At 42.8% G+C, this 26,945-nt stretch overlaps 1 protein-coding gene across 1 annotated transcript in view; it reads left to right on the top strand.

Moving 5' to 3' along the window:
* Positions 1 to 26,945, top strand: part of LOC138259833 (bone morphogenetic protein 2-like) — a 113,244-nt gene that overhangs the window by 14,165 nt on the left and 72,134 nt on the right. Inside the window, exon 2 of the mRNA XM_069207729.1 lies at positions 12,522 to 12,883. Within this exon, the coding sequence (XP_069063830.1) occupies positions 12,529 to 12,883 (355 nt within the window). The 5' untranslated portion in view covers positions 12,522 to 12,528. The remainder of the gene's footprint in view (positions 1 to 12,521; positions 12,884 to 26,945) is intronic.

Here is a 26,945-nt window from a genome sequence, read left to right as displayed (position 1 = left end):
ATGGAGCTCTGAGCCTTGTCTAGGTTGGCATAAGTGGAAACAGACTTAGAAAGCTTCTTGAGAAAAGGAGATCCAAAAAGCAGTCCCTGAGCCAGTGGGCCCGATTCAGACGAGGTCAGATCTGTTAGTTTGGGATCCATCTTTATTAGAATGGAGTGCCTCTGCTCACTAGAGATGGTGCAGTTTGCGTTTCCCAGAAACCATAAGGCTCTCTGTGCCCAGCCAACCAAAACTTCTGGGTTAACAGGGGTACCTAATTCCCTACCCTGAAAACCCAGTTCCATGATCTTAGCAAGAGAGCCTGAGACATCCAGGAGTTTGTCCTGACAACCTCACCAGGCACAATCAATGCCCTTTTTACGGTCTTTGGAGAATTTGTTAGGATAGGTTACCAGGGTGGGATCTATCTCCGGAGTCTCAGTAACCTTTGAGGGGAAATCAGGTCTGGAACATTCAAATCTCAGCAGAGACTGGACATCTTTGTTGACACAATGGCGAATGTGTGCTTGAACGTATTCGGCCACCTCTGAAGGCGGAGTTCAGGAAGAAGCTCTAGGTTGGACAATATCTTCCGATTCGAAAGTGAGTTCTTTCAGAGGCTGAGAAGCCGCTTGAATGTGCCGTGATTTAGCCTTTCATTTATGAGGAGGAGAATCAGTGTCCTTATCCGGATTTTGGGAGGAAGACGCAGAATCTGAATCCTCCTTACTCTCATCTCGTAGATGAAGTGACTGTGAGGATGAGTAACCATGCTCATTAGCCAAGGATTTTACAAGTTGTTCAAAGTCAGCTTGGTGAGGGTGTGCATCAGAGCTTGAGCCGGAGGGACCGTGTGAAAATGGCAGCTCTTCTGAGAGGCTAGAATGTGGGACCCAGACCTGCTGCTCAGCGAAACCCAATAAGTGATGCTTAATCGACTGGATAGTCGGGTCAAGTCCTCATTGACAGTGTGCGAACACCAGCATCAAGGGCATAGACAAGATCTTGCTCAAACGACCCCACAGAGTCATCATAAAAGGTACCATCCCCAGATTCTCCTTCATAACCAGCCATGCTGTACAGTATCAGGTCACAAAAGTGAGAATTTAAAGGGAGGAGGAATCTGCCAATAGTAACTTCAAATGAAGTGGGAGGGAGGAGTTGCTGACAAACTTCAAAGCAGGCTAATATGCTCAGGGAAGGCGCCAAGCCAGTAGTAAAGTGTGGAGGAAGGCCTGCTTAAAAATAGAGAAAATATTCCACTAACAAAGTGGTATTCCAACAAGACAGAGCCTAATAATAATGATTACAGCCCAACAGCAACAGCCGATCGGGCGTTGGCCGGAGAGCTGGTGAATTCCTGCACGAGACGAACACACACGTCCCTCTCGTGTTCAAAGCCCAAGGGAATAATGCTGACAGGAGTCAGAATGAATTGCGCGTGCGGGCAAAGTCAGGAACACCAAAAATAGAAAGAGGACACTGCGTCAAGCATAACACGCTGTCCTCGCTCTCCTAGCTCCCACCCCACATATAATTAAAGGCGAGGGTTAAGGAAACTCTCGCCGGGAGGATAAACGCTCCCACAACGTAAAGGACGTGCGATGCGAGCGCGCAATAAGTATCAGAAGCATCCAATCGTAAAACGCTCAATTATGCAAATAACGAGTCTCAATCGCAACGTGCATCCCACATTAAAACACATTCAACAATATAAAGACACTTAACTGGCTGCAAAGCAGCAATGAAAGAGGAGGTGTTATATCACTAAGGAGTTTATACAGTATAGGGCTAGGCGCTATGGTGGTCATGTGGTACTGTGTCACAGGAAGTTATGTCTTTGTTTTGTTTTTCTGATTGGCTGCTGAAAAATTAAAGCATGGAAAGAGAAGCATAATTTGAGCCTCCATTCCTGACATAGAATTGGAGATGACACTCATCCACGCCTGATAAGAGCGGGCAGAACTCCTATCTGCAGAGACAAGGGGGAGACCCCAAGGAGTGGACTGTTGCATGGACTGACCCCTTGGCGGGGTGTATTTCCGAGGTGGCTCGGGGCTGGCAGGATGGGGACTGCCCTGCTGGTGGTCCTGGACCTTTCTGCCAAAACCCTGGGATGCATGAATGTGGATGCTTTGGGAGGCTTTGCCTGGTGTCAAGCACCCGGGCAGGGACGGTGCACTATGTGGTGCCATGGTAATGTGTGTTTGCTGAAAACTGCAGACCTTGTTTGTTTCTTTTGCATTAAAGGTTGTGTTTCATTAAGTATGTTCACCTGTCAAAGATCTTGCTGATGCAGTTGGGTGAAGTTGATGTATGTGATGTGTAAGATGTATCCAGCTCTGCATGGAATTGGGGACTTCTGGCACAACGCTGCAGTTAATGCTTGCTGTAAAGGGGTGCTGCAATGTCAAATCGTTTAAGTCTGAGATGGTGAGTGCTTTTCTCTCTGTCCTGTCTCTATTTTGAATACTTGTTTATGTCTCAGCAACATCAATGGAGTTCATTGTAAGTAATGTCTACTGGTTGCTTTGCTTTTCGGAGCTTGTAATAAAAGGCTATGTCATGAAACAACTACAAAACTGGGTTGGTCTCACTCCTTGGTACTGTGCGGTGGAGGAGAGGGTTAGTGACTGGCACGTTGAAGTGCACTAAAATATGGTAATATTAGGGAATCAACAATAAAAAAAACAGTCCACCTGGCCATAAAACCGGCCCACAAACTGATCTGTCAGACCAGCCCATTGGGTACTGCCTGACTGCCCCTTATGCAATCTGACCCTGGGCCTTGATGAGTGTGAAGGGTTCGCAGCATTCTGCTCACACAGAAGAGGTCCCAAAGTCACAAATAGTACAACATTGTAGCATACCACCTTCTAACAGCCACTGTTTACCCTACAGAGCTGGTCAATGGCGGATCTCAAGATTTTGAACAGGTGCATCGTGCAACACTTGCGATGGGATCACACGACTCCCCCTGCAAGCTCATTTAAAGCCTGTTCGAAGAGATTCGCCCTTGTGTGCCAAGTCTGAGTTATTAAGTAGGTGGGTGGGTTGCCCCAAATAACAATTACATAAGAGGTTACAACTGCTCATCGACATGTGGAAAAACTAAGAATAAGCACAAAGTCCAACAGTTTGAACTGTGCCCTAACCTTTGTTTGCTTCTTCACGATAACCAACTTCCATCTTGAAGTCTCCACCACAATGAGCTAAGTGTACAATTCTGGAAAGGAATTTCCCCTTAGACATCATTAGCAAAGGCTCTAAGTTGCTGTTGCCAAACTGGGTAACACAATTTTGTTTCACCAGTGCAAGTCTGAAAAAGTATCATTAGCATTTGCACTGGTGATTAGAAGTGTTAATACACAGCCTTCCTGGTGTACATGCAAGAGAGTAAAATTATGTGTCAGAAACCGCAAAGGACAAAGAGAGGGATGTGAAGACGAGAAGGCAGCGTGTACAGCAGTTTAAGGTATATGAGAATGGCAAGTAAAATGAGGTTGCAAAGGAAAGTATATTAGAGAGCTGTCTGTGTCAATGAGAGGAAGGTGTGAGTGCATGTGACTAGCATGGAAAGAGAAATTTGTGGGGTACAGAAGGGATGATCTTGTGGACAAGGTGCACAAAAAAGGTGAGAACTGAAGATCTTAGAGCTCTCAAGTTTCACAGATCCATACACGAGTAGCTCCTTCAGCCCAGGATTTTGCTTTGTATTCTGAGAGCTGTAGTCCTGTATCCCATTATAAAATCAGTAATATAAGTCTCAAAATGAAAAGCAAAAAAACTGAACCAAATGACCTAGTCATACTTGGACTCAGGCAATAAGAGCTCTGACATCTGTGAAAGGATTTTGTAAGAAAGGAATGTACGAGAGAAGATAATGAGATGAGAGTCAGAAAGAGTGTATATCTGTGTGTTTGTGTGGTGAACTACAGGAAAGTGAGAGGGAGGAAGATGAGCTGGTTGTCAGAAGATGGAGAGAAATTAGACTTGCCAATTAAATGTGTGTGTTAGGGTGGGAGAAAAGGGTCTGGGAAATAGAGAAAGGGCGATTAGGTGGTACGAAAAGGCAATGTGCGAGGAGTACACGTTTAAAAAGAAGTAGGAGGATGAATGAGAAAAAAGGGACAAGGAAAGGAGTTTTTGAAAAAAATAGAACACTGTGAAACACAAGAGAGAATTGACCTATTATTGGGAAAGCAAATATTAGGTGGATGTCTAGGAAGTCACCATGAAGGAGTGTTAGGCAGCTCCACCAGTGAAATAACTGGTATAGGCAGTGATATGGAAAGATGTGCCTCCAGATTTGGGGGTGAAAAAATCATTGCACTGGTCCTAGAAAGTGGTGAGGGGTAGAAGAAGGACATAGGGGGAAGCAAGAGAGTAGGTAGGTGAGTGATAGAGGTTTTGGACAATGGGAAGAGTGTGCCAAAAGTGTAAAAGCTTGGTTGAAAGCGAGTAGAAGTGTGAGTACATACCCACCATGGTCTTCGTTAGGAGTTAATGTAAAGAGAAGAGGGTAAAAATGCAAATGAAGTTGAAACAGGAGCACTAGTCACATATTCACCCACTCACTTACAACCTATACATTCATCTGAATGGATTGAGCCCCTGCTCTATAAACCTGTGTGTAACGTACATGTCACTCATAGATTAATTGGACATGCTTTATGAGAGAGGAAGCTTACACTACTATACTACATAGCACCACAGTACCATCTCCTACACAGCTACCAGCCTGGCTTCAGATGATGCTGCAGATAGCCAGCTTACAAATCATAGGCATGCCCTCCTGACCACAGATGGCGTTTTTCTCTTCCTATGTGTGCTTCAGAATGCAGCACACATAGAAAGAGGAAAAACGGGGAGAATTAATGTTATTTCTCCTCTTTGCGCCATTATAACGTCACTCCTGAGGTAGGAATCGGATGCATTCCCAGCCTTGTAAATCTGGGAATGCATCGGATTCCATGGGTGTTGCGTAGGAATATCCACAGCACCACAACCAGGGAACGCCCCTTTCACGCAGAGTAATTCGTGAAAGGGGGCCATATTTACAAGGCCATGAAAAGCCACAAAAGGTTGCTTTGCATGGCCTTGTATATATGGGCTAGCACATTGTGCCATTGGAGCGTAAAAACAAATGGCGCTTTCATGGCACAGTGTGCCGCTAGGGGCTTGTAAATGAGGCCTCCAGTGCCTCAAACGATGCCTCTACTTCTTCTGGACTCAGATCTCCAGTACCTACCTGAAACCCACCCAGTACACAGTGTCTTTTTAACTATGGTTAATTCAATAGGGTAGGTAAGTAGTTATCCAACTCTCCAACGATACAACAATTATAAATGTATTCACTAGAAAAGTCCATGTATTGGAAGTAAAGTCTTGCTGTAATGATTACTACAGTCTTTTAACATGTTACTTCAAAGCCTTAAGCAGTTCATACTCATAAGTGTCTGGTCTCTCTTCCTTTATCTGTTGAATTCGATCCAGATGTTACTCTTGATTTCTTTTTGTTAAAGTTGTTTGTTAAAGTTGGCAGTTGGCAGGGAATTATTTCACCTGAAACAGATGTTTTCCAGGTAAGGTTTGGTACTGTTCCCTCTCTGCATCCTTTGTTCTTTCTCTCCTTCTGAACACTTGCCTGAAGTGTAGATGATTCCCAAGTAAAGACTGGTCCTGTTCCCATTTTACATCCTCACCAGATTTCCCTCTGCAGTACCGGCACCTAAACAACGTATAGGTTTTAAAAGTTAGGGCATGACGCATACCTATCAAACTTTTAATCTTCCAAGGAATGTGAGATTCAGGGATTATTGATGGTGATCTCATTGAAATCAATGGTAATTACGTTATTGGGAGGAAGGCGGGGAAGGTTTTCAGAGCACATGAGCCCATTGAAAGGAACGGACGGAATGGCCCTGGTTTGGAAGGTGGTGAGACCAGGGAAGTTGATGCCCTACAAATGAGGGTGAGATGAGGTGTATGCATAATACTCTCAGCTTCATAGCAACAAAGACCGTATCTGTTGGAGGACTCAAAAAGCAAATGTCAGAGCTGCTAATCTTTACCTAGTCTTTTCTAATATGTAGCATTATCAGTGTGCTTACAATGCTCTATTAAACAAAGTATTGTAAATGCAGTCGCTGGTAAGGAAAGACGGCTCAGATCTTCTACCCCTGTCCATTCAGGCTGCAGCAGTTTTGAGATGTGCTTCTTTTTAAAATCAATAGGTCTAAGATCTGTTGGTACAGATCATTTTTGCTAATTTTGCCTCAGTAGGGTAAGTCTGCAGTGGGCAGGAGTCTTTCCCCTCTCCTACCCTGCCCTGAGCAACAGGTCTGAAGCCCCAGCTGGTAGTACCCTCTTCTTATTTGCAAAGCATCTCAATGAGGTCCCCTTCTTCTCTGAACCATTAGCCATTCAGGCCCCCAGCACACGGTTGTTTCTCCCTATTTGTAAAACATCACATTGAGCCTTCATGTTGTTAGCCTTACACCTTGCTGTGCTCCCATTAGCCAACATTAATAGTCTCCAAAGATTCCAGCCAAAGGGTAGGGCTGCTCTCCATGGTTGTCAGTGCCAGCCTGATAGGACAGTATGCTTCTTCACTCCTATCGCCCGACACATCTTGTTTGGGGTCAAGGGCAACAAGTTTTTATGTTTACTTTGTCCTTGGGACAAGTAGGCCCAACCCTCTGCAGCACAAACCCTTTGGCTGCCTGTTTACAGAGAGTGGAACTCTCTACAGTTGAGGTAATGTGTTTCCAAGAGATAACGCTGTTCGAACTTGTATTTATGGTTCATTATTTGAAAACCTTCATTATTAGGGTGAGTGCTGTAAATAAAGGTTTTAAGGTCACACTTCACTACTGACGTTGGTTCCAGTACAAAAAAAAAAAACGTGTATACACATGTTTGAAAAGTTTAGGCTATGAGGCTAAGTATAATGCTCCCAGAATGCTCTCTGATTAGATGCAAATGCGGTGTAATTTAGTAAAATGTTTTGATGCATGCTAGTATTTCCCAAAAATATTTCTAATGGAAAATCAGTGTAACCATTTTCAACACGATTATGGGAAGCATGAAAATAAACAAACACTGACAAAGCCAACTGATCTGACATATTTTTATAAGTCTTTTAGTTTCATCAATGCGTGTCTTGTTTTGACATGGCTTTTGTAACACTTTATTGTTGTGGGAGCTACCAGGCCCTCAACATTGTAACAAACACTGGCAAAAAAAAACCAAAATGTTTTTGAACTCTAAAAGCACACGTTGCCACCAGTGGCATAACAAAGGCCCCGCAGCCGCCCTCCAGGGGGCCCCTTCAGCACAGCACCTACTCTGAGTGAGTCTGGAGAGGGGGCTCCTCCATGTTCTTTGCAAAGGGGCACCCTCCAGTTTCGTTACGTCACTGATTGCCACTGTAGTTCCTGACACTGAACAAAACTACTTTGTGTGCCAATATGCTCCTTGTGGAAGAGAAGAATGCGATCACTCACAGTAAAGCCAGCCGAAAGAGAGAGAAATAGAAGTTTAATAAAAACAAAATGTCTTTAACACCAGACCTAATTAGGGACCAAGACCCACATGTAGGTAGCTTTTTGCATGTCGCAAACAGCGACTTTCGCTGTTTGCGACGTGCAAAAAGCACATTGCGGTGCACAAACCCAGTTTTGCGACTCGCAATTAGGAAGGGGTGTTCTCTTCCTAATTGCGACTCGCAGTGCAATGTAGGATTGTTTTGCGAACGCGGGCGCAAACCAATCGCAGTTTGCACCCATTTCAAATGGGTGCTAACACTTTCACAAAAGGGAAGGGGTCCCCCTGGGACCCCTTCCCCATTGTGAATGTCACTGTAAACATTTTTTCAGAGCAGGCAGTGGTCCGCAGGACCACTGCCTGCTCTGAAAAAATGAAACGAAAACGTTTAATTTTTCGTTTTTGTAATGCATCTCGTTTTCCTTTAAGGAAAACGGGCTGCATTACAAAAAAAAAAAAACTGCTTTATTGAAAAGCAGTCACAGACATGGTGGTCTGCTGTCTCCAGCAGGCCACCATCCCTGTGAGGCCGCCATTCGCAAGGGGGTCGCAAATTGCGACCCACCTTATGATTATTCATGAGGTGTGCATTTGCGAAGCCCTTGCGAATCACAGATTGTGTCAGGGACACCATCCTACATTCGGATTTGCGACTCGCAATTTGCGGGTCGCAAATCTGAACCTACCTACATGTGGCCCCAAATTCTTAAAGAAAGTCACAAAAGTGCACCCATGGTATATGTCGTACCCCTATAAAATATTTGTGAACTGTATTTTAGCATGGGTAAATACGCATGTGTAGATTTGCTCATGTGAAAATCTATTGAGCATTTGCAAGTTCATTTTCCCTCCAGCCACTTTCTTCCCAACCCTGGAAGAAGTTCTAATTCTGCCATTGTCAGGAGTAAATGTCCAACCTTTCTTATTATGGGAAAATATTAGAGAGAAGCTGGTGAAGATCTTTAAAACATGCAGGTTAGTAGGTTTGCAGACTCAAAGGCATTCCAGCCCTGGAACTATTGCTTACTGCTTCCTCCAGCCCCAGTATGCAGATCTGCAGAAAGGTGGAAAAATAAGGAAATTGCTACAGTAGGGATTGAAACTGCAAGTATTCAAGCCCTACTATGGTAGTAGCCCTGGCATAATCAGAGAGGCTATTATCAGAGCTCTTACATAATGAGATTGCTGCCATAATTTGGCGCCACACTACATGGCACCAAAGGGACAAGTAGATCTTTTTACAGGACAAGTAGATTTGAGAAGCAACCTGTCCCGTGGACAAGTAGATATTTTAATAAATTCCACACCCCTGACTCCCTTTGCTCCCCTCTCGTCACTGTAAAGAGGTGTGCAAGACAGCCAGGCTGGAAATGCGGCACGCAAGCAAGGGCAGTGCTTCCAGGCTATCTTTCCAGCATTGGTAAATTACCCTACACTCAGCCTCAACCCACACTTTTTGCCTTCTCTAACTGCTGAAGGAAATGTGTTCCTCTGAAAATAGCATCACAGACACTGGTGTGGGGGTTGAAGACATCTGGTCTTTCTGGTCAGATATCTGCCTTCCTCACAGATAAGAAATTAAACAATTCATAGCCTCTCCATTCCATTGCCCTGCGTCCTGTCCTGGGGTTGCAACCCTGATTTCTAGCTCCTCTTTACTTCCCTGAAATATCTCTATGTGGCGGGGACTGCCTTTCCACCTGTTTGGAGCCCTATGGCTCCACTGACCACAGAAGTCTCCACCTATACTTAAGGTGCCTACTGTTAGGGTGGTTCTATGTTCTTTGCATATATATCCTTGTCCACCTCCTTGCATCCTCAAGACAGAATTACTATTATATGACAAGAAGAACCAGCAAGAAATAGTACACACTGGCTCAATGACATGAGCCTTGACGGCTTCAAAACCCAACTTTCACCCAGTGCCAAGTCCCTGAATTCACCCTAGACATCATCTTCAACCTCAGGGAACATACTGCTATGAAGACCAAGAAAGCCCTCTCACTACTTAAGAAAGTGAATTGATTTCTCCAGAAAGCACTGCTGTTCAAGACCCCGTACTCTTGCATATGGATAGTAGTAATGCGCTGCTTCATGCCACTCACTGGCCCCCCTTCAGGGCGTCCTTCATACAACAGCATGTCTCATACATGGCCTGAAGAATTATGATCACATTACTCACATCCTGATGTAACTCCACTGGCTCCTCGTGGTGGCCTGCACGATCTTCGAAATCAGCTGTTTCATCTACTAAGCTGTCCCAACCTGCACCCATGGATGTTTGGCTGACAACCTCACCATCACTTGTAGCTCTCAGCAGACCTAAGCCGAGATACCACCAATTGGAGTCAAAGAAGTGTGGAAAAATAGGAAACTGAACTTTTCCATCTATGTACCCAGGATCTGCAATAACCCAACCTTACCTGTCGAAATCACACCACCCCATGCTCAAGCTCTGGAGGGAACTGAAAACACACTTTCTTAAATAACACCACATCATGGTTCATCTGAAAACACACTTTCTTAAATAACACTACAGCATGATTCAGTAACATTCAACAAACCAACTATCGCTCAAATCATTTGATTGTATCCTTGCTTTTGACCCTGTAAAGTGCACTACTCTGTTAGCTAGGTTAGCACTATTCAAATACCCCCTGCATACATATGAAGATTGCTTCTGGGCTGAATCTGTTCTGCAGGGAAGGGACACCTTGCACGGCGGCTGCCTTCTGGGTGGCAGAGAAGCTTGTTTCGCGGTTGCCAAACTTTATTGGTTCTGCAAGGAAACAAAGATTGCACTGCCGCTTCCTGATTTCTTCCTGCCCTGTGAGAGATAGAAGCTCTGTTACTCAACCCCTGTCTGTTCTGTGGGCGAGGAAGCTTGCATTGCTGATCTTCGGTAAATGCTCTATCAAAGAACATTTCCAATTATATTACCCAAAAATACAGCTTCTTTGCGGAGGCGAAGCGTTCACTGTTGATGCTTCAGTTGAACCTAATCTAATCTGTTGATGCTCTACGTTTACCTAGTCTATGAGGAAGGGAAGCTTGTACCTGTTCTGTGTGTGGCAGAATGTTGAGCTGCTCTTTCTGCTGCTATGGCCCGTGCTTTACCTATTCTTTGTGTCAGTGAAAGTTGCACTAATATTGCGCAATCATTTCCCTATACAAAAGCCAAAATGGCTGACACAGTCAAGGCTTGTTTGAACACAATTTTATTAACAAAAGAGTGAACGCTCACAAAAAAAGGGAGTTAGGCTTACTTTTGGTTTTACATCTGAAATAAGCAATTGTTGACAGGAGTTACGCCTAAAATTGTAAACACAACTGCCAAGTGTTACATGTTATGTATGTCTCCTTCAGCTAATTCTGACTTTTTAGCCAAAATCATTTTACACAGAGACACTGTTAAAAGCAAAGCTCACCACAAGAGTGCAATGTGGTGTTTGGTGAGAAGCAAAAACTGACTAATGATATCACGTTATTGAGCCACATGGTAGCTTTGAGAAAAGCAAAATAGAATTCATTTATTTTTGTCCTTTATCTTTTATGGGAATATGAGTTAAATAGGTCAGTGGTGGAGATGGCCTTTAAAACTTAAATGGAAGCACCCTACTGCTAATAGCTAACATTAACACTCTTCTAACAACAAAGGATGATGCAAAAATGACAAATGACAAAAGTCTACATAGGGTTTGGATATTCGAAACAGGACCACTTGCAAACATATCTCCTCGTAGGATTAGATGTTTATTGCAGCGTCTGCAGAGACATTAGAAATCAGGCTTTACAGGTGGCACAACACCTGCAATATTTGTGTGAAAGGCCCTACATTGAACCGGTCCAACATGTATTTAAGGTGCTGACCCGTGTGGACCACCAGTGATGCTGGCAGCTCTAAAGTTTTTTATACAGCTCTTCTATCACGTCTGCCATTTCTTAGTGCTGTATATAACCAATGTTGCTATTACCCCTTTAATGGTACGCAATCTAACGACCTCCAAAGGATAGAAGGCTGAATCAACCTTGCCAGAATTGGAATTGTAACATGCAGAGTGGTGAATTGCTCAGCAGCGAGTGTTCATTCAATGATCCATCCTGCTAGCTTGAAATGCAGAATAGAAACTGTCACCATAGATATCTTCCACTTTATGAGACAATGGGGCAGTTCATCACTTCCCACAACAGGCGAAAATAACCCCTTCATGAGGTATGCCAAATCTAGTAATAGATCTTCAAATAACACAAAAAATGAGGGTTCTCAAGGCTGTATCACGTTTTAAAGAGATCCTTATATTGAAATGTATGTTTCATTCAAGAGGCCAGCATGTGTTTCAGACTAACAAGTCGCTTGTTCAGGGCGAAGGCTATATCAAAATCAATATTGTAACTTTAATGATGTCTTCCACTTTACGAATGGCTACCACATACCCTTGGCTGTCAACTACCAAATTGCCCAATGTATCCATGTAGCCATTTACCCAAATACACTATAAGAGTCCATCTTAAGTCTTGATACACTGAACTCTCCTACATGAACTACTAAGTATCCTAATCTGGTAGAGCAGCAGTTGAGAGGTTTTCAGATAGCCAGTTGCTAAACTGCAGGCCAGTGGTGTTGAGTGCATTATTTATACCTGGACTTATTTTTCAGAAATGTCACAGGGGCGTCGTAGTGTGCTTGAGCAAAGGGCATTTCCTTGTAAATGTGAGACATACCTAAACATCCTGCCATAAAAATTCTGAACAAATCTAAAGAAGTCAACCGCACTGATTATGATAGAATGTAAATCATGTGTTTGCACTATTGTGGAGGTACATATGTTAACAGGATGTAAGATGACAATACTTACTGAACTGGCATTCTTTGTTTTTGTCCTCCTTCCTCTTACATCTCCCTTTCCTATTTTTCCTAATCTCTATATGCTACGTGTGCCTCACTTTGTTTTTGCCTTCTCTTTTACTCCCTTCTCCTCTCCCTCCCACTGCAGCTTCACAATGTTTGGTGGTGACATCAGCGTCCTCATAATTTTGCTGATTCCTCCCATCTTCCTGAGCTTGAAAGTGAGTGTGAATCACAGGGAAGCCGCTTCAGGTCAGAACGACAACACCGTACTGCCTCATGCTACCTCGCTCTCGCCAACGGTGCTTCAATCCGTTCAAACCATCCTTCTTAGGCGCTTGGGTCTGAGCGGTCCCCCAGAACGGAAACCTGGATTTGTGGTCCATCCATACTTACTAGACTTGTACAGTTTACACTCTGGAGAGAGACGCGTCCTCCTGGATTCCAAATCCCGTTTGCCACTGAAGTATGCAGAGAAATCCAACACTGTACGGGCATTCCACAATCTAGGTAAGGTCATTTTAAGTGTGTTTGCCTTATCTATGATCATGATAAATGGCTTGTTTTATGATCACCTTGTCATATATTAGTCAGCAACAGTGACTCTGTAGTTATGACTGAAATGATATCGAAAAAACGATTTTGATTACTAAGAATTTTGGCCTTATTTGAAGAGACTGCATGAAACATTGTTTTTCTAAAAATTAACTAGTAGTTTAAAGTGATGCTTACATGCGTCGTGGACATTGGTTAGTGCGGTAAAAGTTATGGGAACCTGGTTCGTAGTTCTTGTTCAAATTTCGAGTTTTACTAAAAGATAATCGAAAAATCTATTGACCCAAACTTGGTATAAAGAGAGAAGTGGTAATCTGTGGCGTTTTTGTGATTTGATATAAATAAAAAATTAGGTTTATGAAATATCCCAAAAACAAAGTCCCAAAACATGTACAGATATCTGACAGTTTGGTTGCGAGTACAGCTTCAAATCTGAATCTTACAATGCCATTTGTTTAAGAAGAACAAAAAATAGAGCCAGGATGTTGACTCACTTGCAGAATCCCTTTCAGAGGGCCAAGGGGCAAGCAGGAGCTCATGGGACCAACCGTGAGGACTGTGGCCTTTTAGTCCTGAAACCCTTGGTCCAACCTTATATGGGCTCTGAGTAACTAGGTCAAGTACTATTCCTTCAGCACTTGACTCTCAATGGTAGCGCTGGTCGAGCAGTCCAAGGATCTACAAGGGAGGTATATGCAAGAGCTCGCAACTCAAAATACCCATAGTGTCCCCAACAAGGTGATTGTCCCGTCCAAAATAAATTTTACATATAGATTAGGATGAACTCTATCCTCACTATGTACACACATGGGATAGCAAAGGTGTATTCTATTGCAGAACAATATTTTATGCTAACCTACCTAGTTGACACACCTATAAAAGGACCTGCTACATATGAAAAAGTGCGGTTTGGAATACCACTGCTCTCACTATAAAAGTATAAATATTGATTTTAGTATATAAGCAGTATTTATAATGGGCGCAAGTCATGACACCTAAATAAATAGAGTCTCCTTTTAAGACTAGCACCCTAGTGCTGAACCGGGCTGTCTTCCCTTCCCACAGGTCCCTTTTCCCATCACCTTCTAACCACTTTTACTTTGCATCACCGTATGGAACTTAGGAGTTGACCCCAGGTGCGGCCCTCATTAGCACGCACATTAAAGTCTCGCTTTAGCCTGTAAAGTCAGCTCTCAGGTAGAACGCCGCCTAGCTAGCATCATTCTCTACAAAGGGCCTGTAGCCCTGTTTCTGCCTGACCTTAGTGCAATCTCCAAAGTGTCCAACAGCCAAAGATCTTCCCATCCCGTACTTCCACCTCGAGCAGCATGCACCTCGATCTCCCACAATCAGTGGAGACAGCCCTTACGAGACGGTCTTAGACAGCGGTAGGTCCTTCCTCGCTGTCCTGCCAGGTAATCAGACAAAGTAACAGCTTTCAGAATGGCAGCTTCACGTCTTGTTTCTGAGTTCACCTGCGGGGACTCCTGCAGCAAGGTGACTGCCCCAGTGCTCCTCGTGGCCCTCTCATGGCATCTGAGTGTCACAGGGATGGGCGGCCGAACTGATGCCCCCTAGTGGGGCAACCATGAAAGTATGCCACATTACAAACAATATAGGTTAGGCCCAGTTTGGGCGATGTTACACTGTTTATGGACTAGTATTGCACGCTACAGTAGATAAGAAACCTATTACACGGGCACCATAGCTCTGATGCCGCTCCAAGTATGTTGAGTACGTAGAACCTTGAACCTGATGTGATTATAAGCAAAGCTCATTGAACTCGTGAACTCAGGGAATACTCGGCAGACATATCGATTGATGTATGTACTATATTATTGCTCTGGGTGTAAGATGTAACCAGGTTATGCTTATATATGTCTGTGTTACTCGTTTGAATTTAATTAATATGACAAAAAACAGCATGCACATGTAAGTATCATGCACTGTGTGGTGCTAAATGCACTCAATGCAGGCCAAGGCTGAGTTAACCAGACAGCCATAGAATTTTACACGAGTGGGGCAGTAGCCCCCATTTCAGTGACATATGTAAAAAGTCCTGTTCACATTACTGACTCTACTGAGCATAAAACCAGGAACGCCGTCACCACCGTACTCGTGTGACTTAACTGAGGTAAGGGCAGGAGCCCTCTACCTTCATGAGGGTAGCGATTGGAGTACTACTTCTGGTGTTAGTAGGCAACCTTCTCCCACACCAAAACGGTGCTACAAAAAGCTGAAGAGTCAAGCAGTGGCTAGGTATCCACAAATCATACACATGGGGAATGTGGCCATATCCTTGCCGGTGAGGAGAGAATAATATACCCTTAATTTAGAGGGAAATGTGTTAAAAACGGTTGCAGTTGACACTTTTAACTTGGGGTCAATATAAGAAATAGTTTTTACAACTTTTACAAGTTTTCCGTTTGTTTTCTAAGGCAGGAGTCTGGAGTTTTGACCTTAGCTGTAGTCGTAAGTGTGCTACACAAGCTCAGCATATGTGCTCTGCAAACCTGCCATGCATTTGTCGCCTTGGTGCAGGTCTCGCTACTGTAGGGCTATGTTATTAAAGAGGATTGCTGAAAAATAAATACTACGCTCACGTAAATCAGCAGTAGTTTGCTAATTAGAGGAGAGTTATGAAAAGGTTTGATACAGAAAACATCATTACCGAATGTTTATCTTTTCCGTCAACTGTTATAACTGTAGCTAACCGATGTTGCTGCAAAAAAATGTCTATTTTAAAATAGGTAATGCCAAAAACGTCTCACACGTAGTTTTAATAGGGGCCCAGCATCACTTCCAAGGTGCTAGGAACGAGACATGATACATAACTACAGTGTTCCACTCAGCAAAACTTCTTCTATTTCCAGACCGAGAACATCCGTTATTTTTCATCATCACCCAACAATTCTTCAAAATTGAATGTTAAGTTAAATCACACAAGTGCAGCACACCAAACAACTGATATTTTCAAAAATATTCATACAACATTTAGCACATAAATATGAAATATAATTATTGGATTATCATATACATCATTATTCATAAATTTTTAATAAAAATATAGTTGCCCCATAACCATCCATAACAGAAAGATAAAGAATGTGTTGAGAAAAAGTGCTCGTGAATCAAGAAAACTAAGGAAAAGAAAAATCAACCTTTTTTTATTGTTTTATTGAGTTTAATATGCATAACAAAAAAGAAACAGTATTCTGTATTTCATTGCGAGATATCACAAAGATAAATCAATCTTAATTTCTATATAAAGTTTATGTATAAAAGCCTGTTGATTAACCATTTTGAATCACATAAAAATAAATCTCATTCCCTAAGGGTAAAATATCCTAATCAAAATTGCCCTTTGGTGGTCTCCATAAGCCAATCTAGACTCAATATACTCGTCAACGTTTCGACCTGGCGTAACAGGAAGAGACCACTTCTAGCTTTAAAAGCGGGTCTTCATCAGGACTCACATTGAAAAGGAGCAATCTAAACTCTTCGGTCATGAGATGAGACAAAGGTCAAACTTAGCCAGCAGGTACGACTGGCCTCTCAATGTAGGAACAATCTCCTTCCTTCCATGAAAGAACAAAGAAACACTCCAGCATCGTTATCAGAAAATCTCTTAGTCATTGCCAGAGGTAGCACGCCAAATAGTATAATTATTTCCCACATCTCCATACCGGATTAAGATAGTCCTTTCTTGACCTTGGATACTTACAACTTCCTTCTTTGTTGTTTTAGCCACTCCGTCTGCCGCTGCACCTGATGCTTCTAGTGGTGTCCAGCATATCAGAGGTGCCTATTTTCACATTCCTCACAGATTTACTGCTCTTATTGTGACAGGAAGGAAACGAGACTGGGTTTGCTGTGCCTTTTCATCTGATGCTACTCTTGAGCTGTTTGCTACCTGATCAGCAGCCAACAAACTTCAATCCATATTTTCTGCGCTTGGCTCCGAAACATTCTGACTAGGGACAAACCTCTTCCAGATATGACTTTAGCAATGCAGTTATTAGCACAAATCCCAATGTCTGTTGGCAAGCGAACGCTATAATGTCTAATCATGAATCTCGGAAGAGTCGCACTTTTGGTTGGGCAACACTACTGATTGATCACAGTGATCACCTACTCACTGATTATGATTTGATATTAGACTACATGGCCTTGCCTGAACATGATATGGTAAGCAATCTGTTCCTAAATAAATGATGATCCTCCAGCAGGGGTACCATGATTTAGTTACCTACATTATCTAATTCAAGCATTTGGGAGCAACACCCAGTTGGTTAAGCACTTTCTAGGTACTTGGTTCTACCACGGTGAATGGGGCAAAGGACAATGAAATGTTTTATTAAGTTGTGACACTTCAAGAAACGTCTGATGACATTATAACTCGAGTAATGTAATGGGATCACAGATAAAGCAAAAGGGAGGTAAAGAAGAGGTACTTTGAACCAAGGAAACCGATTTTTCGTTTCACTGAAGGCTCATTCTTTGCTTGAAGCCAGGCAGTTAGGTAGACTGATTGAGAATCTGTCTCCAGAAGGGTGAGGAGATATGATGCAGGGGTAATTTTTTTTTTCTGCCATAGAGAAGGAGGTCATCACATCTGTATATACCCATGAACTAAAATAGTGTCCCGTTGTGAAAATGACCAAGCCCACCAACAATAATGATCCCCCAGAGGGCGAGTCCACTTTGACTTCCTAACTTAGCTATTCTTTGAAACATTAAATGCATCTCCGATGTACACACTAATAGAAATAAGGGCACCTAAGCTTTTATCACTGAAAAACGCTGTTCTCATTACCTATGGGACATTGACTTTACCTTTACTAACTGAGTATTTCTCTTCCTTTAAAGTTATATCCAGAATCCATTTGTGGGTGTAGATGAGTCTCAATTAACCTCAAGGTCCACAACTCAGGTGCTCTGAGCTGCATATCATTTTCTTCTGGATGGTGGTAACACCCAGCTCCATGTCCTCCCAGACTCCACTACAGTACACCTTAAGGGCATCTTATACACCACAGCACAACTCATTCAGGGCCTTAAGAAACATTATCACACCACCCCATCCTAAAGGAACTCCATTAGTTTGACTTGACAGCTCACAACATACTCAAAATCAACATGCACATTTCCAGAGCCATCACAACCAGCACCCCCACCACCTTGCATACATGCTCACAATCTTTGATGGGTTTCACAATGGCCAAGACACCATCAGACTGCAGAGTAAGAAGTGTAAAAACAAAAAAACAAGGCAGCAGGCCTCTATCTATGCACGCAGGATCTGGAATAACATCGCTGATCATTCATTTATTAACACGTATGCATGAAGGCACATACGCTCAAGTAAGATGGGGTAACCAAGGCGAATTGACTAACAAGTTTCCCATTAAAAGAGGTGTTCGTCAGGGATGTGTCCTAGCGCCTCTTTTGTTTTGTTTTCTTTATTCATTAACGAGGTGGTCCAAGAACTCATGACATGCCAGAATGATGCTCCCAGCTTAGGCAATCAGAAAATCCCAATTCTTCTTTTTGCGGATGATTCTCTATTGATCTCAAAGACCCCTATGGGGCTGCAAATTCTTGTGGATAGATTTAAATCATTCTGCTGGAATTTTGGTTTAGAGCTGAACTCGAAGAAAACAAAATTGATGGTGCTTCGCTCTGGCTCTCGTAAGAAGTGTACGATCAGGTTAGATGGAGCTATTTTGGACCAGGTTAGCTCTATCGACTACTTGGGTGTGAGGCTTACAGACTCACTCCTCTGGGACGAACAAGTCGGTAAGAGTGGCGGGCTTTTGCAACATCGGGCAGCATCCATATTACGCCTTTACAGGAATACGATCGCTAAAGTTGTGTCTCCAGCAGTAAAGATCTATGTGGCCAAGGCACAGGGTGCTGCTGTTTATGGTGCAGAGATTTGGGGCATGACAGATAGCAGTAGGATAACTAAAATTGAGAATAGCTTTGCTCGGGCTCTATGTGCTTGTCCCACTAGCACCCCATTAACCCCCCTTTTTTTAGATCTAGGGCTTAAACGTATAGCCGATTTGATTATCTTACGGCCCCTACTATATTGGGTGAGGCTTTGGGTAGTTCCTGAACTGGCTATATATAAGTCTTCCCTATTAGAATTGTTAAAAACCTCTAACTCCATGTCCATACCATGGATCAAACACGTATCTAGTTGGTTTTGCATGCTAGGACTGAGGAACTTCTGGGAGAATCCCCAGCAACTTGTGAAGCCCCATGTAAAAGTATTGAAGAGAGCTTACTGGTCCCACATATGTAATAATTACATTTCTCAGAAATCGAATGGTCATTTAACTAACTCGTTTATTGATTTTAAATGGTACCCTGAGTTTGAACCATACTTAGATACAATACCTGATTTGTTAGGCAAAAGTTTGTATGCCAGATTTCGATTTGGAACATTACCCCTGAAGGCCTTAACGAGCAGATGGGGACCTAAGTCAAGCTCTGATACCTGTCCTGTATGTGGCATTCCTTCCGAAACAGTAGAACATTTTATGTTTTTTTGTCCCGCCTATTCAATCCCAAGGTTTAAATGGATATATAAAATCTGTAGGGAATTGAATTTAAGGAAATGTTTTTTAGCTTTGCGGATCTTAAAAAGCCACAATTCAAATGTGACAATTTACGCAGTAAGTAAGTTTTTAGCAACAGCATGGCGCATACGCACTTTTTATTTACAATGAGTTGAAATTGTTTTAAGACGGGCAAACATGGATCATTCTTTTTTTAAATTTTTCTATGACATTATGGTTTATATTATTATATTATATTGTATTGTATTGTATTGCTTTGATGGTCTGTTGGCCGAATAAAGCTTATGTGAAACACTTTGCAAACACATCGCTGTTTCCATAAAGACTGTCCCAGAGTGGCTCAGATTTAGGAAAGAGTTCAAGGTGCACCTCTTTAAGGAATACGTATATCACACACAAGACAGTAACAATCTGATAACCAGCAACCTCGAGTATTAATTGTTGACTTTCTGCTTGTGTTTGACTCTGTACAGTGCTCTAATGCCTTATGCATAGGTTTGCACTTTAGAAATACCATATACATACATGAAGACATTAGCTCAAATGCACTGTAACTGCTTCACTTCACTTTACTTTGGTGGAGGGACCACCACGGCTTTTGAATAACTTTACACTCAGATTATATGAATAACCATAACTAGTAGTTTTAGCATGTTATTCCCATTCGAAAAGTATCTTTGGTAAATCAACACCTGATCTCACCATATTACCAGGGCCTATAATTATCTACAATCCGAGTCACGGTACCACATAGAACTGTATACTGCTGTTTAATTAAGGGGCACTGTTAATGAAGGCCACACACATACCTAATTTGGAACATCTGGTCTCTATTATGGTGAGCATCCGGACCTGCATCATCTCTGCATGCATGTGTGCCAATGTAGAGAATTAAGGTATTGTGTAGAGAAGTTTTTGAAGGTAAGCCGTTCACTCATCGTGACTGATAGTACCAGGCTCTCATAAGACAGATAGTCTGACTGAGAGATGGTATCCCACTCTGATTGTGAGTGGCACAGCGTTTCTGAATGAGTAAGAAGGTCCGTCTCATTGTGGGTGAGAGTGACAGTGTTGTTCCGAATTTGAGTTTGGGTGCAGTCTCATTGTTTGTAAAAGTGATACACATTGTGATAAAGAAACGCAATCTCTTACCATAAGTAGTGCAATTGTCTCTCAGTGTGAATCAGAATGATAGTCTCTAGTAAGTGATTGTGACAGTATGGTGGAAAATTTGTGAAATAGATTCCTGGGGGATCTATACTGGGTGCAGACCTGTGGAAATATGAAAAGCTGAGATGTCGACTGAACAAATGTATAGTATATAATGCAAGTCATTGGGGAATCAGAGCAATATATAAAACACACTGCTGTGTAACTACTTTGGGATGAATAGAGCCACTGGAATACAAAAAACCCTGCTTGCTGTCATTGATGGCCATCACAACAGTTCCTGTCAATCTTGTAAAAGTTTGATGAATGACTTTGTCATACAGTATGGACACCATGCAAACTTTTGAAGCAGGAGTCTGATGTTGAAAAATGAAAAACGAATGACCACCACACCAAGGGAATTTTGTGGGAAGGTCATTATTATTATTATTTTTTACTGCCCCTCACTACCATGTTCTGCCTGTAAAAAAAAGCAAATGTATCAATCATTCTATATTGAGTGGGCGGTAAGATTGCTAACTTCTGACAGCACGTATGTCTTCAAGTCGTCACAGGAGTAGGTCAGTGACAAAGGCGAGTAGTATCCCTCATCAACATGCTTTTGGTCTGCCCACCTCTAAATCGGGCAGGCGGACCGTGAGTTTGGCAGACAGCTTACTCCATCATCAGTGCAACAGAGTACCCTCTCCTCCAAACTCTTATTCAGCCCCTTAGAAAGATATTGACTTAGAAAGAATGAGCATAAATGACACTGTGGGCAACAGTGATTGAGACTGCAAGTGACAGATTGTCTGGACATTCTCCGGGGCTTTCATAGTTCTGGTGTTATTATGAAAAAAAAAAATCATTGCATTTTGAAAAAAAGTTCCTCTCGCCCACATCCAGAGGCTGGCGAGGCCACGTTAATTTGGGTAGCTAAGCCCTGTGTTAAACACAAAACAAAATATTTCCTACATAAACCTGTCCTTTCTCCAACTCAACACACATCCCATGTACCCTTTGCAGTAACAATGCTATCCCACTAGGAGATTTGCTGGTCTGAGGATTGTGGAGGTATTCACTATCCACCCTCTCAATTTATCTCAAACCAGTTTCCTGGTCCTTCCATTAGCCATTTCTCTCCGCAGTCAGGTGGAGAACTCTTAGAGTATTTGGGGTGGCTGAGTTCCTGCAACTGTCCAGCAGGAAAGCTTATAAAGCGCTGCATGATTTTCTCATAGTTGTACTTTTTTGCCTTCTATGGATATTGTGATTTGTTCCATGCTTAAAACCTCCCATAGAGAGTGGAGCCAGCCTTGATGATCCAGGATAGTGGCTTTGCCCCACTGGGATGCAATCACTCATTTTATTTCACACAGGGCTAGGGCCATTGATCTGCCCATGGGGGAGTGGAGGAGGTATGTTTGTTTATTGGGCAAGCGTAAGATTATACAGGCCGAGAATCAATGGAATTGTGTGTTGAATATGATGTCTACATCATCTAGGGCCTTTTTTCAATATTCGGTCCTCTTCAGACACTGCCAGAACAGATGCGAAAGTGTGCCTGTTACCCCACAGTTGCTCCAGCTTAGTTCAGTTTTATTGGTGGCTCAAGCCTGTACACTCTACAGGTATGTGTTGGTTTTCAGGAGCAATGCTATAGCATGTGTACAGTGGATGGAGAGTTGTGTTGTGTCATGGGTGTCTTGCCATTCTGTCAGTGTGAAGACCTGCCCTATCTCCTTCTGCCAACTCTTCCTGCCTAGGTGGGTTATCTAGCAGTAGTTGAAATATTTCAGAAAAGGTCCACAATATCCATTCATGGAGAGCAGTCACTTTTCAAATGATGTCGGAACTGATTGTTCTGCATAGCACCCAGTGTCGGATCTGGTAGTAGTGCATGCTCTCTCTTTTGGGTATGTTGAGTTCCCTCTTGATTTGTTCAAACCGTCTAATGCCATTTGCACCTGAGAAAACCCCTATGTGTTTGTAGCCCTGTTCCGTCCCAAATGCCTATTCCTAATTATGTAGAGCCAAGGGGAATGCCGGGTTTCCATGTAAGGGTGTGATCGGAGAGGGGAATGTTATCAGACCACTATTCTTCACAATCTTGTCCGAAACTGCTAGTTTACTTCTTGTCACTGGTAATGCTTATATCCCCCTAGTTCGGTGATTCATAGGGAGCCAAGGTATTCTCCAAATATGGGAGCCAGCAATGAGTAGGTTAATAAAGCACCAGTACTTCATTGATTCCCTCCTTTGCCATTCTACAAGGTGATAAGATTCGGCTGCCTGGTAATATGTAAACATATCCAACATACCCAGTCCTCCTTCATCTGGGTATCTATTAGCCCTTGCTAGTCGGAGCCCCCCTACAAATAAATAGACCTACTGTTTATTTAAGTCTCTGAGGTGTCTGCTATGGAGGTTGAAGTGGAAGTGTTTGAATCAAGAATTGAATTTTGAGCAGCATTGCCATTTTAATAGCTGCAATGCAGCTGAGCTAGGGCAAGCCTGAGTTGTTACATGATTGCAAGTCTTTTTTGATAGTTTACAAGATATCTGTGTAGTTTATTTTTGGCGTTGCTGACATGATGGTGGTTATTCTGAGCCCCATGTACTTGAATTTGTAAGGGGGCCAAAGAAAATGGTACAGTCCCTTGATGTGAATATGCTGATCATCAGGTGGGTGCTTATTGAGGACAGCTGATGTTAGAAGATTCAGGCTAAAGTTTGAAGTGTCCCCAAACAAAAGCCTGCAGTTTGGACATCAATATCAGGAGGGATTTTAACAGGTCTGACAGTGCGCTCCAAGAATGTCACCTGCATACTTATTAAGGGTGTGCATGCCTGGCCCTACTTTAAATACGGTTATTGTTACATTATTCCTCACTCTCTATGCCGGTGACACCATGTGGAGAGCAAAAGCAATAGGAAGTGCGGACATCCCTGCCTAGTCCCTCTCTGTACTGGCAGATTAGGTAAGTGGGAGCCATTCTCCTGCACTATTGCAATTGAGGATTGGTAGCTGCAATTAACAGGTGTTCTAAATTTTGCCTCAGTTCCAAAGTTGGTTATTACCTCATTAAGAAAGTGCCAGCGGACATGACTGAATGCATTTGGTGCATCCATAGTGAAGGGCAGTGCACCCCTGCATGATCTGTTGATCTTGTCTCTTATGTGTAGGAGTCTTTTGGTGTTGTTACTACAGTTTCTACTTTTTAAAAACCTTATTGATCAGGGCCGGCCAGATATAATTGGTTCACCAGAATCCTAGTAAAGACTGTGTCATGCACATTAATTAAAGAGCTGGGCTGGTTTGAAGCACAAGAGATCTCCTCTCCCAGTTTCCCTATGACCGAGCTAGAGGCCTCCGACATGGATTTATTGACAGTACCCGTCTAAGCGAAGGTATTATAAAGCATGGTCAGGGCATGGGCTAAGTCTGGCCTGAAGAATTTATAAAGGAGTGGGATAAATCCATCTGGCCCTGCTGCTTTACCTATTTTCATATGAGTTATGCTAGATATCACCTCCTCAGCTGTTGGTCCAATGATTCCCCACACTCCTGAGGGTGTGTCTCAATTGTGGAATTTCAGATAAGGATCTGAATAGTGTGTACTGGTACCTGTTCTGCTTGGTATAACAGTGCATAGAAGTCACTGAATGCTTGAGCTATGTCTGTGTCCCCTTTGTGGTCTCGAATTTCTGCTACTGTGTCTTTGGCGATCCTGACTCAGCTAGCACGCCAGGAGTTGTCCTGCTTTTGTCTCCTGCATAGCATCTCTGTTTAGTACAGATAAACACATATTCTGCTCTGCCTGTGTCTAACATCTTGACTTGCACTCTTACGGCTAATAGTTTGTGCCATATCTTCTTACAGCCTGTTAGTTTATGTATAAAATCTAGATCTTTAAATGTTTTGATTAGTTCCTCTCTTTTGTCCCTTCTAGTCTTGTTTATTCTATTGGCTATGGCCATACAGGCCCTCCATTGCCATACTCTTCGAATCTTCCCAAAATGTAGACAGGGAAACTTCACTTTCCTCATTCTGTATTATGTATTCTTGTATTATTGCTTGCACTTCGGGTTTGTACTGCTGGTTGCAAATTAAGAAGTTCTGGTGCCTCCAAGTATTTTGAGGCCGCGTATTTGAATTTATGAAATGTTTAGAGATCCTGGTGCATGGTCTGAGATTGACAGCACACCTATCTCAGATGATGTTATGTACATTAAAGGCAGTTATTACGAAGTCACCTGGCATGCGTAGGTGCCATATGCTGCACAGTAATAGTTGTAATCCCTCAAGTCCAGGTGTTGGATCCACAAATGTCTAAAGGGCTGAAAGAATCTGAACAAATACACACCTGTCTGAGTGCTCCCTCTTGATCTGACCCTGAGGCAGAATAGTCAAGTGTGTTATCCATCACCAAATTAAGGTCTCCCTCCTATGTATACCTCCTTATCTGGTGTGCACAGGATTTCCAGGATGGTGCAGGATAGGAATGTTTATATTTTAGCCAATGTAAAACTAAGAGGGCCACAATGTAATCTAAGCACTAGTACTCTGCCTTTTTCTCACATATTGATTCCGTGACCTTTCCCTGAAAGGAGCTAAACAGCAGTATTGCAATGTCCTCTTTCTTAGATTGGTCACATGACAAGTACTGACCTGGGAACCGATTAGATCTAAGGACTAGCCATCTTTGCCTGGTAGATGGGTCTATTGGGTTAAGGCAATGCCACACTTCATCTCATGCAACAAAAAGAGAGCTGCTATGTTTTTTCAGGGACATTAAGGCCTCACACATTAACACTGACAATTTTTAACAAGTTAGCCATTTTGGCAAGGTGATAAGATTGTTTATGATTTGTGTATCCCCTTTGGTGCTTATTTCTCGAAACATGCTTGTTTGAGTAAACCTATTGGGTAGATGGATTGGTAAACCCCAAGACAACAAAATAAACAATTTGGAAACAGGCTGAAAGAAGGACTGCCTCTCCTGTGCTATCTCTGTGACATTTCTTTTTTTCTTCTTCATGGACGTTGGACTGTGGCCCAGTGTCATGTGTCCAGGCTACCACCTGGGCAATGTTATTGCGGTTGCTCTGGGTCATACAGTTGTACAATTCACCCGGACTTGGAAAATGATTTCAGCTGGACTGTGCTTCTCTCCCATTGGAAGATTGAATGAAAAGGGTGGCCCCACCTACATAGAATTTGCTTACCCCACAGGACGTTTGTGGTGTTGTTAGAGGCTCCCATTTCTATTAACATTCCTGAGAGCCAGCTCACGGTGGGTCCTTCATAATACCAGAGAGAACTTGCTAACATTCTGGACTGCGATGCAGTCCGTAGTTTGAAGGTGGATGTTCTTCTGGCTTTTTCAGAATTCTTGTGTTGGCGTCTCCCGGGTCCTGTTCTCCTCCTCATGTTTGATTCACCAGGTTGGATTTTTTAAGGGGATGAGTTGCTCCTCCCTGGAAGGCAAAACTTCAGTCATGTGGCAGCCAGGTTGCTCTCATATTTTTTTTGGCGCCTTATCCTTACTTTCCCTCTCAGTTTCTGGGTTTTCTCCTTAAGCTTGTTGACTACTCAGACCCTCCATTTGTGACACTGGTTCAGTTAATTTGACTTGCTTCTGGAGTCACTTTTCAATGGATATGGTGGTAATTCTTGAGTTGGGCCGATTCGTGCTGGTCCTTGCTCCTTCTCTGGAATTCCCATGGTGAGAATGTTCTTCCTCTGCAACTTTGGCTCCCTCAAGTTTCTCTTTTGGTAGGTCCTATCAGTATTCGGTTTGGCATTCCCCTCAATTTAGGATTGAGGCTTCTTTTTCAACCAGGCGCAGGCCCTCCTCCCTGATAGGGCCCTTGGTTTGTCTTCCATTTGTTTTCCAGGACTTTGCCAGACCATCATTCTAACTCTCTTGATCAGGTGTTTGTCTGGTTGCCAAGTTGGCAGCACCTCTTTTATCGTTTAACTTTTATCACTCATGTTTTTTTTTACTGATATTCATGACTTCTAGATGTAATCTTGTTTGTCTTATAAGCTATTGCTTAGTAGGTGTCCTCCATTGTGAGCCACACTTTGCTCAGCATTCATGTGTCCTATCATTTTGGAATGACTGCAGTTGAGTTACTGGCTTGGTACATCCTCATAAAGTCTAGAAGAAGGAAGATGCAAGGTGGTAAAATCCTGAATACTTACAGGTAATCTTCATTATTCCAAGTCCTAGTCTTTCTTGTAATTTCCTCCATACCTCCCTTCTGGGATCATC

Source organism: Pleurodeles waltl, chromosome 9 (genome assembly GCF_031143425.1).
Source record: "Pleurodeles waltl isolate 20211129_DDA chromosome 9, aPleWal1.hap1.20221129, whole genome shotgun sequence".
Classification (NCBI taxonomy): Eukaryota; Metazoa; Chordata; class Amphibia; order Caudata; family Salamandridae; genus Pleurodeles; species Pleurodeles waltl.
Note: the sequence above shows the minus strand (reverse complement) of the source record. Positions and strands in the feature narration are given on the sequence as shown.